The sequence below is a fragment of the Acomys russatus genome, chromosome 20 (assembly GCF_903995435.1).
Source record: "Acomys russatus chromosome 20, mAcoRus1.1, whole genome shotgun sequence".
In the NCBI taxonomy this organism is placed as follows: Eukaryota; Metazoa; Chordata; class Mammalia; order Rodentia; family Muridae; genus Acomys; species Acomys russatus.
The window spans coordinates 32,469,978-32,486,323 of record NC_067156.1 but is presented as its reverse complement, the minus strand read 5'-3'; the positions used below and the strand labels follow the sequence as shown (position 1 = coordinate 32,486,323).

The 16,346-nt window shown below is 42.3% G+C and overlaps 1 protein-coding gene across 1 annotated transcript in view; it reads right to left on the bottom strand.

Moving 5' to 3' along the window:
• Positions 1-4,071: 4,071 nt before the first annotated feature.
• Dcp2 (decapping mRNA 2) overlaps positions 4,072-16,346 on the bottom strand; it is a 33,418-nt gene continuing 21,143 nt past the window's right edge. Inside the window, exons 5-11 of the mRNA XM_051163949.1 lie at positions 13,613-13,765; positions 13,411-13,523; positions 13,210-13,317; positions 10,750-10,885; positions 8,842-8,952; positions 6,994-7,045; positions 4,072-4,866 (exon numbers count right to left, since the gene is read on the bottom strand). Coding sequence (XP_051019906.1) covers positions 4,703-4,866; positions 6,994-7,045; positions 8,842-8,952; positions 10,750-10,885; positions 13,210-13,317; positions 13,411-13,523; positions 13,613-13,765 — 837 coding nt within the window. The 3' untranslated portion in view covers positions 4,072-4,702. The remainder of the gene's footprint in view (positions 4,867-6,993; positions 7,046-8,841; positions 8,953-10,749; positions 10,886-13,209; positions 13,318-13,410; positions 13,524-13,612; positions 13,766-16,346) is intronic.

Sequence of the window (16,346 nt, the reverse complement as noted above, 5' to 3'; positions counted from 1 at the left end):
CACAGCACAAATAAGACTGATGATTGCTGACATGCTCTAGTGACGGCATGAACAAAACCATTCAACCCCTGCAGCAGACGGACACTGGGCGCCACGCCTCCCACTCAGGAATATATGGCCACCAAGATGACCAAGTCACACCCTGAACCTGACTCCTATAGTTTCTTTCTCCAGAGAACCCTTGACCAACTTCTAGCATCCTGAGGTGAATTCCTTTTAGACTGCATTCAGGCAACTATCACACACAGACACACCAGAACCCTCTGCTAACACTAAGACCCAAGATAACAGTAATCTCTTTATTGCTGGTTTCTAATTAGATACTCCATTGTGAACACTTCTCAAAATAAACTCTCAGGGCTTTAAAACAAAGTATGAAGAAGTATACAGAGGAAACCCAAACAAACAATCTCCTGTCAGAACTACATTACTACATCCAGTTCTTGGTGGGAAGGTGGACCAAGGCTTCAGTTTTTCACTAGCTACAGAGCACTTCAGTGACAAATGCTGTTTGCTGCTCCCTGGACACCCACACGACTGTGCCACACATTGAGCTATTTTGTTACCAACAGCAGGGAGGCTGTTCTGGCAGAGGACACTTTCAATTCAGTTGCAGGGGGAATCATCTGACACTCTTTTCTGGCCTCTTTGGGCACCAGGCACACATGTGGCACACACAGAAATACATAGGCAAAGCATCCATTAAAAAGAAATTAAAGTTAAAAAAAAAAAAAAGACACAACCCAGAGAGAGAGAGACAGAGAGACATAGACACACACACACACACACACACACACACACACACACACACACACACACACACACACACACACACACACACGAGCTCAGCAGAATCAACAAAGAAAGGCCCTGAACACTGGTCCTTAAAGTGAGAAGACTTATACTAGGATCGATGGATTTCTCGGCAATCACACTTAGAAAACAACACTTCACTGAGGAGGAGAAAGTGCCTGGGAAGGACTGTACTACTCCATTCTGCTTGGGCTGGGCGCCAGCCATATTTCTCACCTGAGCATCCTGTAAGCACAGAGTGCTAGTAACGCTCAGTTGTTTCTTCCTCACAGTCTGCCCAGCAACTGCAGACTATCTGTTCTTACCAAGAAACTTTCCAACACATTTGGCAATGGCAGTCTACTTATGACAAATCTCGTATTGCTGATCTCAACCTGCCACCTTCTGACATGGCTTCAGGAATAACAATTCTATATATAGAGAGAGGTTGTGGAAAAGGCTTACTATAAGCCCATGTCTAAGCTTTTAAGGAACCACACAAATGTATTCTAAAATGTTACAACACCAGGAGTGCGCCATCCTAGCCAGCTTTACCAAGGGTAAGGAGTACATTACACACATAAAGGGGAAGAACACCTTTACACACAGTAGTGGTGTCCTTTGTTGATGGTCAATTCAAGTGACAATGAACTTGAACCTCTTCCCTCAGGCTACACAAGAATCCAACTCAAAACCATGAGGAAGAAGTTTTAATGAATACAATCATGAGTAATACAAAGAAAATACTGCCTCAGAGAACACAGACAAAACAGCTGTCATTAAAATCTCCAAGGAGGTACACACAGGTACAGAAAGGCCAAGAGGCATTCCAGGAAGAAAAGCTGCCCAGCCAATCACCATTTCTAGGTTCCCCTCTCTCCTTACTGTTTGAGCAATGCTACGGGACAGAAGCAGTGAGGGCTTTGGTAACTTGTAGAAAACACAGTCTTCAGAAAGGACTCGACTCCTGCACCCATACTCTTAGGTCTGCGCCTTTAGCGATGTTGCATGTAAGTGACTGCTCCCCAAGAAAAAGCACAGCCAAGCCCTACAGCTCAATATTACTCTGTGATATAGCTTCATTGTCTGTAACTACCAAGTAGTATTTAATATAAAAATGATGATATTCAAAGGTCAAAACAGCACGCAGTGACCACAATTCCTTTGACAGTTCTGGGAGACCATCATATACTGGTACAAAAATCTAGTCAGATCTTTCAACATGTTTAACCAATTTCACCCTAGCTATTAGATCTATTAGGTCTATCCAGGCCCTTCAAATGCTCGTATCTCAGGACAGAGCCACTGTCTGAAATCCTGGAGCCATTCATTCACTATTTCTTAACAAAAACTTATAGGAAGTGTGTAAACTGTAGCCTTTGTCTCTTTGAGTACAATGGTTAAGGACAGAGTCATGTAACACACTTCAAACCACTGAAATTGTACAGAAAAGCACCTACAGACTTAAAGATTCACAGTGCACTGCACCTTGGAACACATGCAGCTGGATCCAAAGGACGTTTAAAAAGTGACTTCAAAGTCCCATCCCTCAAATACACAAAAAAATACTAAGGCCAACATATCTACTGTTCCATCTAGCACCCTTAAACACAGAACTACACAGAAGCACATTATTGCATATTCAGCACCCTCATTCCCAGATTCTATGAAGAAATGCTGACACAGCTCAGAGAAGAAATCTAGTCCTGTGCTAAACATGGCCTCTCAGGCAATGTGAACAGTGAACAGTACAGTGGACGTACATTAACAGGGCAGCCAACTCAATGTTTTCTGCATAGTTGAGTCACATCATGCATACAAACCTTAATTCCTCTTTCAGCACGCTTTTTAAACTCAGACTGTTGAGAGAGCTAAGCCTGAAGTTATCATAATTGCACCCCAACCACTCTTGTTTTGTTCCACAGTGCGTTAAATGAGGCAGCATACTGTTGGTCGGTTCTCAGTCAACCACTTTAGAGGCCATATCTTCTGGTAACCAATTGCTTTTGCTTTAGTATTGGGAGCTGAAAAATTCCAACCTCTACAGGCACCACAGAGACTGACTGAAGTACTCTTTTAAGAAGAACCCTTGGACGGACGGACGGACACAGACACACAGACACACACACACAGACACACACACACAAATGATTTCCAGATGACAGTGAGTGAAAATGACTCATTGCCAAGCAAACTTCAGTTTTCACTCCCTTAACCACTTAACAGAAATCTGGAATGCTGGGACCAACTATAAATATGGCTCAAGAAGACCCAAGCAAAGCAGCTATATTTCTGACAAGAACAAGAAGGGCTTCCAAACACAATCATATAATGCATTAAAATGCAAAGGTCACAGAAGGGTTCACAAAGTAGTCGCATAGAAATTCTGAACACACTGTGTCCTTGTGAAATCTCCTGCTTAGCACCAAGCGACACTTTCATTAATAAATAGAATTTCTTCTTTAAAATCAGCCATTTAAAAGCTAAAGCAAAGTAGCAACACCAAGTGAATTCCTCACAATAATAGCCCTTCGTTTAAAAGTTCCATGGGATCAAGTACAACCCTCAATAGGCTACATATACAGAATAAAGATTTCTATAGTAATATTTATAAGCAGAGATATACTTTGTGGATACCACTTATAAAAAAGCAACTTTTAAAAACCCACATGACAGACGCACATGCACACATGCACTCAAACAGCCCACCCCACCCCCCAGGAAACATTCTCAGTGAGGTCAGATGCAGCCAAATCGTATTGCCTCCTTAAAGCTCTGGTGATTGTCCTCAGTTACAGGCGACCCTTTGTAAAATGGTCTCGTCATCCTTGTTTGGATTTAGGAATCCTGAAGGAGCAAAATAGAAAATACATTCCTCCTCGAAGGGACCCCAGTGACAAGCTTTATTTATTTGTACTGGGCAAATTGTATAACCCCTTCTTTCTCACTTTATAACCCAGGGGATTCAAGATATTAATAAAAGGCATGTCACTCTGCTATTACTGCAAACAGGAACCTAATATAACATCAGTGTCCACAGATCAACACTGAGATGCAAAATAAAACTAACAATGCAGTTTTCCATACATACACACACAACTAGAATATGTATGGATATTTCACATGAGCATAGTCATTGCACAACACTGAACAGTTGAAGGCAGGATGGTGACCGCCAGTGACTGGCTTCCATGCTCTCTGCTCCAGCACTCACAGGCCTGCTGACAGCAAGCATCATAAAGCAAGACTATAGTACGCACTGCCCACTGACCGCATCTCTCTCGAAGCCGTGCACTTTGTCCTGATGAAGTGCTAAAGCGTTCACTTTACAAGTGAGTATTGTTTTGAAGATGAGGTTCTAAACGAACTGACAATACTCCAACTGGAAGGGCTAGATTCTCAGCGGTTAGAAGCAGAGAAATGAGCAAAATGCTTGCGAGTCTGATGTCACATTTCACCTCTTATGCTCATTAATATTTGGGGTTTTAAGTTTCTTTTAAAATTTCCAATAAGCAAACTTTTGTAATCACTAAGATGGGGAGATGAAATACTTCTATAAACTTGGCTTCCCGTTGATGACTCCATCAAAACAACTCTTTTCTTGATCAGAATAAAAAACAAGACCCATAGTCACACAAAATAAATGCCCTCAAAAAGGAAAAGACAAAAAACATAGGCAACTAAAACTTGGCTCCAAACACTGAAATGGTAAATCCATATAAAAGGTTCTAACTGCATTTACAGTACAAGCATGTTTCTTTCTAGTTTCTCTTCTGTTCAGAAAACCTCTTTAGAAACATTGCCTGCCTGCATTTCTTCCAAATACCTGAGAGAGGTAAGGCTTGAGGCGATGCCCGCTCAGATGCAACAGGTCTCTGACCGTGGCCCTTCTGCCGTACATGCGCTGCTATCAAAGGTCCAAGGTCTTCATTATAGCATTTTGGTCAAACTTGAAACTCAGAAAGGTTCTAGATGAAAATGGGAACTTGCAATGTCCATTACACACCACAGGGTGTCCCTCGGCATGTTCTACCAACGAGTCTTCACCAGAACAAGGCAAATCGTAGACGGCATCTACTTAGGAAACAAAATTAGTAGTCAGTATTTCAGAAAGCTTACCAGACACTGCCGTTAACCTACTCACAGAGGGAAGTCCAGAGGGACCGAATGTGTGTCCTATAATCTGATTCAGCCTTAAGTTCCTCAGTTAGCAGTCAATGGAATCTTTTACCTATTACTGCTTTGTCTCTACTTATTTCTACTAATTCAAATTTAAAACCTACATTTTAAGGCCCTTAATATTCAAAATGGGCATATGTTTAGCTCATATATTTGTGCTTGACATAGGCTAATAATATGAGAATTACAATTACATCTGAAAAAAAAAAAAGGTAGATTACATGTACCAAAACATACAGTTGAAATTACCAAGTCTCAATTGAAGATCAAAATAGAAAACCTTAAAAGTTCTGATTGTTATCAATCTTCATAACGTCTTTTGAATACAGGACCAAAAGCCAAACGAACATATGAAACACATCAATTTAAACACTAATGGTAAGCCCCATTTTTAAAAGATGAGCATAGCTTTCCATAGCAAGGCTAGAGCATCTCTGTTCATTTTCTAATCTTGTATGTATGCCTACATGTGAGTGTGAGCATGAGCATGTCTTGAGCATGGAGGCACGCACGGAGGTCAGATGACAACCTCGGGCATCAGTACATGCCTTCCACCTTGAGGTGGGGCCTTTTGTCTCCCTCTGCGTTGGCCATGGCCAGGCTAAATGCCCAGACTTCTAGGAATCCTATTCCTGCTTCCCATCCTGCCACAGAGGTGCTAGCATTAAACATGTGCCATGTCTACATCGGTTTTATGGGTCGGAACTCAGAACATCTCATTTAAGACACCTTTTGTTTTAATTTTTTTTTTAAATGAATGGTTAAGTCAAATTACTAAAAAGTCAACTCTGGTGTCTGTGCATGACTTTGAGCTAGCACTGCTTCTGGAGGTGGAGGCTAGTTAATTCTAGCCATTTTAGAAAGATGGTGCCATCAACGAATCATTGGTAGTTTTGCATCTGAATATTGTCTTTAAATATAAATAAGGAAAATAACTTTATTCATTTTTAATTTTTAAAAAAAATTTCTTTGAGACATGTTTTCTCTGTGTAGCTTTTGCTGTTTGTGAATTCACTCTGTTGACCAGGCTGGCCTTGAACTCAGAGATCCATCTGCCTCTGCCTCTCACATGCTGGAATTAAAGGTGTGCACCCCCACTGCCAAGCACACTTCACTTCTCATGTATATGTAACCATGGCACAAGGAAAATCCATACTATTCAAATTAGCACTTAAAAAAAAAAAAAAAAAACCAGTGTACATTCAAATGACATTATTCAAACCTGAGCAGCACTAAAATAACTTTCTACAATCATTGTGACTAATTTCCCTGGCCTGACTGAGCACAGCATCCATGGGCTCACATGCTTAGTCCCCAGATGAAGGCCTGTTGGAAGGCTTAGGAGGTGTGGCTTTGTGGGAGGAAGTGCGTGGCTGGGGGTGGGCTTTGAGGTTTCAGAAGTCTCTCTGTGGCTGCTACCTGTGAATCGGGATGTGAAGTTCTTAGCCACTTCTCCAGCACCCTGCCTGCCTGCCAGTGCCAGAATGATAGTGCACTAAAGCCTCGGGAACTGTAAGCAAGCCCCCAATTACAGGCTTTCCTCTTGAGAGTTGTTTTGGTCATGGTGCAACACGCACTGAGACAGTGTCCAGATCAGACACACCACAGTCTGTAACCGAGGAAGGAAAAATAGCATTATTTAAGTAAAAGCTATGCTTAGGAGAACTTTAAAAAGTCGATCCCATTACCTACAAGAGCAGAATGAAAATGAGGCATCCACATTACTGCATTTCCCATTCTTCTAGCCCACAAGACAGTGGTCACACCATGTATTTATGGGGAGCCATGGCCTGATATTTACAAAAGAAGGGTACATCCAACAGCAAGTAGTGCTTTCAGGATCACTTATTAATAATTCCTGCTAGTCAGTTTCTACCGAGAGGATCTTACACATGAAATCTCTGAAGCACACAGGCAGCTCTTCCCGCATAACTATCACCAGCACGAAGCCCACTGGTGTCACAGCTGGGAAAACCAAACCCTGCCCCACAGGACAGATTTTTAAAAAAGAAAATGGCTTGCCTGTCTCAAAGTTGTCCTGAAGTTTTCGTGGATGCAGCTTCTTTTCACATTTCTATTAAGAAACAAACACATGCATATCTCAGTCCCTTGTTGTTTTTACTTATTAAAACTCAAGAGATACACGATCAAACATATCAAGAACAAAATTAGAGCTGGAATCTAATCAACCTACATCATTACATATTGTGACCCGGAAATAATGACTATGAACACTATGTTCAGCCTTCCACGTTTGTTCTACAGGCCCTGCCGATATCCCAGGGCTGGGACTCAAGCCCAGGACCCATCACACGCAAGACACACATAGCTCCATGGTAAACTACATGCCCAGAGCCCTAACTGCATGTGAGCACCATTCCTTCAAGTGCAGCCCTCCACCTTTGCTTTACTGACTGGGGCAATCTACTGTAGACCCACAACGCTGCATTTAATACCAACTTCTTGGACAGATGCATCTTTTTCCTGTTTTCATAACAGAGAGTAAAAGGAGGGATTTTTACATTTACACTCTCCCTTTACATTCTCCTTGGGGGAAAAAAAAGCAATTTTTCAGGTTTCTGGCGGAGGCAAAAACCAAATAGGAAATCTTATGTTTTGTCAAATATACTCAGTAACACACAATTCTGCATTCAGACTTTTCATCGCTGCCTGTCTGCTGAACAAAGGCATTACAACATTTTAATAGCTGTTGCTTGATTTATAAGACAGTTTAAGGCTGGTCTTAAACTAGCAACTCCTAGTCTTTGATTTGCATGGCTGACCACTTTTCATAGGTCCAGTTGTTTCCAGCTCTCTCTCTGTTGTATTTATTAGTTTTTTTTCTTTAAAGACTTTAAAATGTTAATTACCCTCCCCCACCCAAAACCCACCACCCACCAAAATTAACTAGACTATCTAACTCCATGAACCTTGTACATTAGAGTAGCCACTCAGGGGCTCAACACTGGATGTTCTCCTTCACTGCAGAATATGTTTGTATACACTTAGCCACCACCAAACCCCCAAGTCTGTGAGTTAGAACTAGAAAAAACAACCCACTCCATATCCTGCCCATCAGCTAACCTCAGTCCTTCCTCAGCCTCTGAGATTTCTACAGGATAACTTAATAAAGAGGACAAAAGGCTCAACAGAAATGTTTTTTAAAATCTCACAATTTTCAAAACAAATCTGACATATCAAATATTTTAGAAAACAAAATGTTTTAATGAGTTAAACTGACACAGTAACTTGGTAAGAGACAATATCTGTACAGCAGTCTCATTAAGGAAGCATTTTTCTAACTTCTTGTATTAGAAGTCTTCTGGATATCTGCTGTAACTGTCTTGCTTTTGCTAACATTTTCATTAGAATAAATTAGAATAAAAAGGTGAGAAGTCTGAGAATCAGCGGGTAACCTTGTGTTTACTGTAGTAGTGAGTCTACCCAAGTAAAGTAACCTGAAGGACAAGTGTGCTGGATAGTTTTACGTCAGCTTGACACAGACTAAAGTCATTAGAGAGGAGGGAACCTCAATCAAGATAATGCTCTGGCCGTACACAGTCAGGGGGGCATTTCCTTAATCAGTGATTGGTGGGAGAGGGCACAGCCCACTGTGGGTAGGGCTACCTCTGGGCTGCTAGTGGGGCACCCAAATAACTATCACAGACTTGTAGTTAAGAATGGCCAAAGAGAGTTCTAAGTTTTAGTTTGTGGAGAACAATAGTGCAGAACTAAATTTTATTAAAATCCTAGCACTAAAAGTCATTCAAATAAAAGTAAGAACTAAACCAACACCACTGTGCTCAAACAAGACTCGCTTCGTCTTTAAGGAGAAGAACTGTTGACAAGTGCATGAGCCGGAGTGCTTACCATCAAGGGGCTCTGCTGCTTTGCTGGCTGGCTGTGAACTCCGTTTGCTCTTTTCTTCTGATTAGGTGAATCTTGGTACTGTTTCCTGCCATTCCCTCTCAGGTTTTGATTCTGATTTTCAGTAAAAAGCATTAACATGTAAATCTACTGTGTAACTACACAAGCACACCTCTTTGAATGTTTACCTCGACTGACCGAACGGAGTTCATAGGCACCATCCAAGCTTACATGGTGCTGTATCAATTTATTTTCTTAGAAGACCGCTTTGCAAAGAAACATTCCTCTGAAACAGGAAACAGCAAATAATCTTTTCCTAGGCCCTTCCCTCACCTCTTGCTTTATCACATCTTTGCTTATAGACTGTTTATAATGCAAAAAGATGGCGGGGGACAGCTCAGTAGTAAAGCTCACATGGAGCATAAGGCTCTAGAGCCAAACTCCAGCAGGAAGATACACGAAAATGAAAGGAATGGGAACGGAAGGCACAACAGGACGCAGGGGGTGGGGGGAGGGGAGGGGAGCTCAGAAGAATGGCAGAGCACACAGGCCAGGAGTTCTCTCTAGTGTATCTCACATGACGCATGTGTAAGGACTGTGCATCAGTGTGGGTGACAGTCAGAGAACCTCACTGCAGACTCGCTTCTCTCCTTTCACCTTTATCGGTGTCAGGGTTGTCAGGCTAGTGTGAGAAGTGTTTACACACTAGGCCACCTTGCTAGCCCCCACAGCTCTTAGTTCTATAAATGAAACAGCAGGCAATATCAGTTAAAACTATAAATGAGCAAATAAGTGCCACTGAGAGAATAATCTTTCACGACATAATGAAGATTGGTATTTTAAAAACTTAGGCTTTTAGTCTTAAGTTGAGACATACTTTTTCCCCTCAAATGTCAATTTCTACCTCAGATTTTGAAAACCAGCTATTTAAGAGAACTGTGGATACTGAATGTAAGCACTACTTGAAAAAGTTTATCTTCATCCCAGCTACCTACTTACAGAAAACACTAGGTAGCTGCTGACAGAACCAGCACACAGCAGCCTAACTGAAATGGACAGTGGGTTTCAGCTTCCTTTTTCTCTTGGCAGTGTCTGCTCCCCTGTGCCATTCTTCTCTGTGCAGCTTGGGGGCATTAGATGCAATGTTTGTCAGCACCAGCCCAGTTTCCAGTTCATTTGTTTACACAGGAGCAGGGTTGCTGAGTCATGTGATAAGCGCACATTTAACTCGTGGGAAACCAGCAAGCCATCTCATGGCAGCTGTCCCTTTTTACACTTCCACGAGCTCAGCACAACCGTCCTGGCTCTCTACACCTTCACCAACAACAGTGATTTTCTCTTCTGTAGGTTTTATTACCACAGCCATCCTGAGGCATAACTGATCTCCATTTCCCCAATGACAAATACTGTTGAGTTTTTCTCAACTTAATGGCCATCTGAGCCTTCTTTAGAGAAGTGCCTGGTCAAGTGTTTTAGAACACGGTTGGGTTTTACAGAACTTTTTGGTGGCTACTCTTCCTGAGGCAACGATCTACAAACCAATGAAATGTTTAAGTGCAGAATAGAAAAACTGTGGTATAATCACATACTGTATAACAGTGAAAAAAAAAGTTATAATATACTGCTACATTTTTTTCCGCAAACAATAGATCCTCTTAATCTTAACTCAGAACGTGTCTTCTTTAAAGCCTTTCCGGCGGCATGCATAAAAAGGCTAAAGTGTTATGTCCCGTTACTCACTACATTAGATTTACCCCAGGCTGTGAAGGACAACGATCCTCAGCCTGTTGAAGTCGGGACCACAGGTGACTTATCAAAAATCCAGAGCATCACTAACTGCTACATACAACTTCTCAGCTGCAAGTGATGTCGATTAAAGCCTTTGAGAAAATTTCAATGTGATTCACTCACCTTTGCTTTGACAGGGTCCGACACCTCTGTATGGTTACTATGCGGCTTCTGCTGCAGCGGCTGCCTGTGCTTTACCCACTGGTCACTAGGAGAGCCTTCAGGGAATAGCTGCTGGCTGTGGCGGAATTTCGTCCGGCTACACCAAGATTTAAAAAATAAGACAAGATTTTTACTCGCAGTTCATTGAAAACCTTGATAGTTTAACCTACCAACGAAATATTATACTTTTTATTATCTACTCTTCCCCACTGGAATCTTAAGTTATAAAGTTTTTTTTTTTTTTTTTTTTTTTTTTCCTTCTGAGACAGGGTATCTCTGTGTAGCTTTGGCTATCCTAGAACTTGCTCTTTAGACCACATTATCATCAACCTCAGAGATTTGCCTGCTTCTACCTTCTGAGTGCTGGGATTAAAGTCATGCACCATCATGCTCAGCTTAAAGCAGAAACTCTGATCAGCTTTGCCAACTATACACCCCCACCCAGCTTTTTAGACAAATGACTGGTAGAAATATTTTTTATATTAACAATATATCACTGTTATCCCTTCCCTGTAAGTAACTATACTCTTAAAATCTAAAGACGGTTCTTTCCACATTTAGTTGAAGCAAAGAAATGTAGACTTTTCTTCACCAACAACAGTGATAGGATAGAAAATGCCTTCTTCCAGATGTCTCAGTAAGGGATGTGATTAAACAGGTTGGTTATAGACCCAACCAATGTTAGATGAGATCTGAGAAATTAGGTTACTTTGTAGAGCTCGGTTCCTTAAATCACGAGAGACTTACACACTTCAATGCTAAAGACATCTGAATGTGCAAAATTCAGGCTGATTCTAAGCCTGATGTATACTGTATCTGATCTGTTTCTGGCCTGTTCCACCACCCAATTTCACTGCAGCCTTTGTTCCAAGCACGCAACCCACACAGTTTATACTGAATATGCCATCAAGCCAGGAATACCAAGGAAAATTGTGGGAAAGACCTCTGTTTAGACTTAAGACTAAAATATGTTGTAGGCTCCTTATATATACGGTGTATACACATAATGGAACTCTTACAGGAAGAAAATGGTTTAGTTACTGGACACAAAGACTGTCCGTGTTTCCTATCACCTCCAGCTTGTTATAAGTCAGCTCATCTCTGAATTGTTTTTTGTTAGAATACTTTATATTGGGCTTGAAAGTGGCTGGGCAGGTAGAACCATGTGCTGTGCAGGCCCAATGGCCTGAGTTCAACCTTTGAAATCCATAGGTGGAAGGAGAGAAGTGACTACAAGAGGTTGTCTTCTGACCTCTCCAGGCCTGAGTACCTGTGCATGTGCGTGCGCACGTACGTGTACACACACACACACACACACACACACACAGAATAGTACTTATTTACTTACTTAAAATTTTATTAACCATAAATGTGGTCTACTTGTATTATTTTCTTTTAAAATTAAACTCCTAGACTAAAAAGATCGCCAAATTAGAAAAAGTAGAACAATAAAACCACTCACAACTCTGGCAGAAAAGCTGCTTATAAGAGCATAAAACTAAGGTCAGTGAGAAGAGGGGTAAAGGTGTGTGCTGCCCATCTTCCTGGGGACCCACGTGGTAATAGAGAACCACATGCAAGTTGTCCTCCACACACACCGTGGTAGGTACGCACCCATACACTTACACAAAATAAACAATTTAGAAAGTATGTATCATTCATGTTTAACAAAGGAACTTCCCAATGCTTTGCTGAGCTCTAAGTGAGTCAATGTTATTGATAGCTGACATCCACGTACCTACCAGTCCCTCTTCCCCTCACAGCTCACGGCAAGCTGGGGGGACAGTCACCTAGGCATGCTTGGTAAAGTACATGCTGTACTAGCATGAGAACCTTAGGTAGAGCCCCAGAGCCCGTGTAAGAAGGCCAAGGGTAAGGATATGTGTTTGTAGTTCCACAGCTGGGGAGGCAGAATAGGCATATCCCTTGGGAACTCCAGGCCAGTGAGACTGGGTGTATCAAAGCACAAAATGGAATGACTCTGGAGGTTGACCTCTGACCTCCTCATGCACATGGGGCCACACACCCATGTGAACATACATTCATATGAATACAAAATTTTGTCAAGTCATCACATTTGTCACTTACTTTAACAAATTACTCATCAGCATCTCTCACCTCCTGTGCAATGGAGACCCCAGGATACCACTCTCATCACTAACATAGGGCATCAGACACTAAACACATTGCCCCCTCTCCCAGGGGTCTAAGACGCTGGTATCCCAGAAGTGTCTTTCCCTCAATTAACACCTTTCATCTCATCAGAAACTTCTGAAGATGATGAAGATGATCTTATGACCGGAAGCCAGGGACACAGCAGAGTGTCCAAGGAGGGATCATACATCTTTCTGGCTCGAGAAGTGAAATGCTGCTGTACTAAAAACACCACAAAGCCACAATCTCACAAACACATTTCTTTACCTCATTTTTTCCACAGTGGGTTTAGCTGGTGTGCTACTAGCTGAGGAAAAACCATTGTCACTATCTGAGGAATCTCCAAATCTTCGAGACAGCCAGTCCCTTAATGGCCTATGGAAACATTAACAATTCATTAAAAACAAAAACAAAAAAACTGAAATAGCAGCATTGATGCCAGTTTTACAGTTTAAGAAATGAACATACCTGATAAAGGGAATGGCCATGAAAAACTTATTAGGTGCCAAGCCAAGCTTGGACTTGGGAGTCATATCATTTCTATGACAGGGCAATTTCTCAATGGAGAACCACTCAATATTCTGAAACAAAACAATTGCATGTAGTTTACTATCAAAGGGTAGGTAGGGGAATCCCCAGCAACCTATGAATATTCTCAACTCTTACATACCCTAATTTCTCTTCTGGTTTTGGGGTTAAATTTTGTGTCTTTTGGAACTCCTGGAATGATGTACAAGCGAGCGAGTTGGTCATTGATCCGAAGTTCAATGTAATCGTCCTTACAAATATAGTCTTTTATATCAAAACCAGTTTCTTCAAAGACCTGGAAATAAGTTTTGATAAAATGTTCGCTTTTAATCATTAGAGCCCGAGGCAGATGGAGCATGAGTTTAAGGACAGCATGTTACATAGTTGAGACCCTGTGTCGAAATAAAACAAAGACATCAGCCTAACTTTAATGTGCAGCTAGAAAATTAGGACCAAGCCCTGCCTTACACTAATATAAGTAAAAATTAGACAGAACAAACAGGGATAAGCTATGGGCGAAGAATGGGTAACAACCTGGTTGGCAGCAAGGATTTAACTGGTAGTCTGCTTTTATTCTGCCCTCCCACAACATCTCCTCCCCAAAGCTGAGGACCGAACCAAGGTCGTAAGTCCCCAACCCCTGTCTTTTCTTTCTCTCGTTTTTGGTAGTCTGCTCTTTCTATTATACAGTGGTACCACCAAGTGGTAGAAGGACTGACTGCAACTCTAGGACTCACCATTGAAATATACCAAACAGGCAACTTCGGAAACTCAACCTTAAAAAATTCCAAGGTTGCAACCACTGTGGCTGTACTGGGGCAGCACACTCCGTAACAGTTTGACCCTGATCTTGTTTAAGAAAAGACCCCCAACAGCTCTTTGGGCGTGTACCTGAATACACCAGTAAAGCCCATGTGGACACACAGCTTGGAATTTGGAGTCCTACAAACCAGGAAGAGCCTGTAGTGAAACTCAATGAGCTGGGTCCTAGTCATGGATCCCTGGTCTCCAGATCTGCTAAGAAATAACTTCCTGTTGTCCCAGCTACCCAATCAGCTGCTAAACGGCAGTGTTCCAGCCAACTCCCCTCCCCAGACTTTACCTCTTTATGCTTTATGACAGAGGCAATCATTTAGAAATCAGAATTAAAAGCCAAGGCTTGCCTTAAAAAAAAAAAAAAAAAATCTGCTGAAGACCACCTGCCCAAGAGGTCAGTGCATAGATTTGGGTCAATGGCCTGTTCTTTAAGGCCCCATAACCATTACACGTTAGTTACAGGGGACCCGGCTGATGCTACACTGCGGCTGGAGAAGCCAAGTCCAAGGTCAGACAACAATTCTTGGAGGAGAAAAGGCTCAAAGGCAAGGAGACTGCAGCACTAGGGTGGAGGAGACCCAGGAGACAACTGCTCTCCATCTTTAGGTGTCCATGGAAACTACTGAATAAGTGGACGAAGACGAAAGCCCATGTGGCACCACAGGCCTCAGTGAGGTTCGGGTTCTGTCAGTATGAAAAGCATTACATTTTCTCTCTATGTGTCAGGAGGTCCCTTCTCACTCTGGAGTAGCAAGCCTTGGTACTCACCCAAAGTGTCACCTGTCTAACACGGGTTGTTTTAGTGGCTCTGTGTGGTCTGTCTCCCTTTCCAGCACATTCACACATGCAGCGTGCATCTATGTTTATCTTTTCTTTCACAGTCAGGTAGGAAACAAACAATTCTAAAGGAATTAAGTTTTCTCCTTACACTTTCTTAAAAGTTAGGGGCTACATCACAGAAAGAGCAGTAAGTAGTTACACATAACGTGTATAAAGCAGTCAGTTGGAGTAGTTCACCTTGGCGGTTAGAAGACTAATACTAATCCTGTTTGTGCTGCTGCTCCTTTGCCTGTTTATTATTTACTTCACTTTATGTGTGGGGGTGTTTTGTCTGCATGTATGCCGGTGCATCACCTGTGTGCAGTGCCTGAAGAAGCCAGGACAGACTGTCCTGAGATGAGAGTTACAGGCATCTGTGAGCCACTGTGTGAACCCAGGTTCTCTGAAAGAAACAGTGCTCTTGAGAGCTGAGCTGTCGCTTCAGTCTGTCCCTCCAAGTCAGAAAAGTTAACTACAACTAGGTATACCTTAAAGCCCACACATTCCTCCTGTTTTCAGAATACACTTACAAATGTGCTTTGAGCGCCTGTACAGTGGTAGTCCAACATGTAGATATAGGCACAGCACCAGGGAGTGTCTGGTGCCCTCAGAAGAAGACAAGAAGCAAGCAAGCCAGGAGACCCTGTGGTACAGTCCACAGGCTCCCTGCCCTCTCTTCTCTCAAGTCTTCGCATTCTTTGACTCTTAAAAACGTGGTGTACAAACCTATAAGATGAAGGGAACGAGTGGGGACACAGACAGGTTCCTTGGGTTCTGAGATTCTTGTTCGGTTCTGTAAGCGGAGATATTTAATTTTCCCCAAGGAGGTCCACTTTCATAGACAGATGATGCCACACAATTTAACCTGAACTGCTTATCTGAGGGGCCTTTCTGGAAGCTGTGCACTGGTCCACTACCTGCAGAGCTACATGAACAGGACTCCACAATTCCCTTAAATTGGATGTCATGGTTCCTATTCATCTCCTTAGGAGCAAGCTCTATGGTTAAAAGCCTGAGGACATAAAAGGAAGATGTTCATACATCACTGGATGGCATCCTCTACCCTCCACAGAAAGCACAGGGAAAGAGCTTAGAGGAGATGGTGCTTCTTCACCACCTCAGATTCCTGGGCTTCGTTTACCTGGTGCTGGAGACTAAACTGAGGGGCTCATACCCCCCAGGCAAGCACTGGTCACAGACACACCAGACCCCAGACAGGCTCTCACTTTTCAGAGCTACTC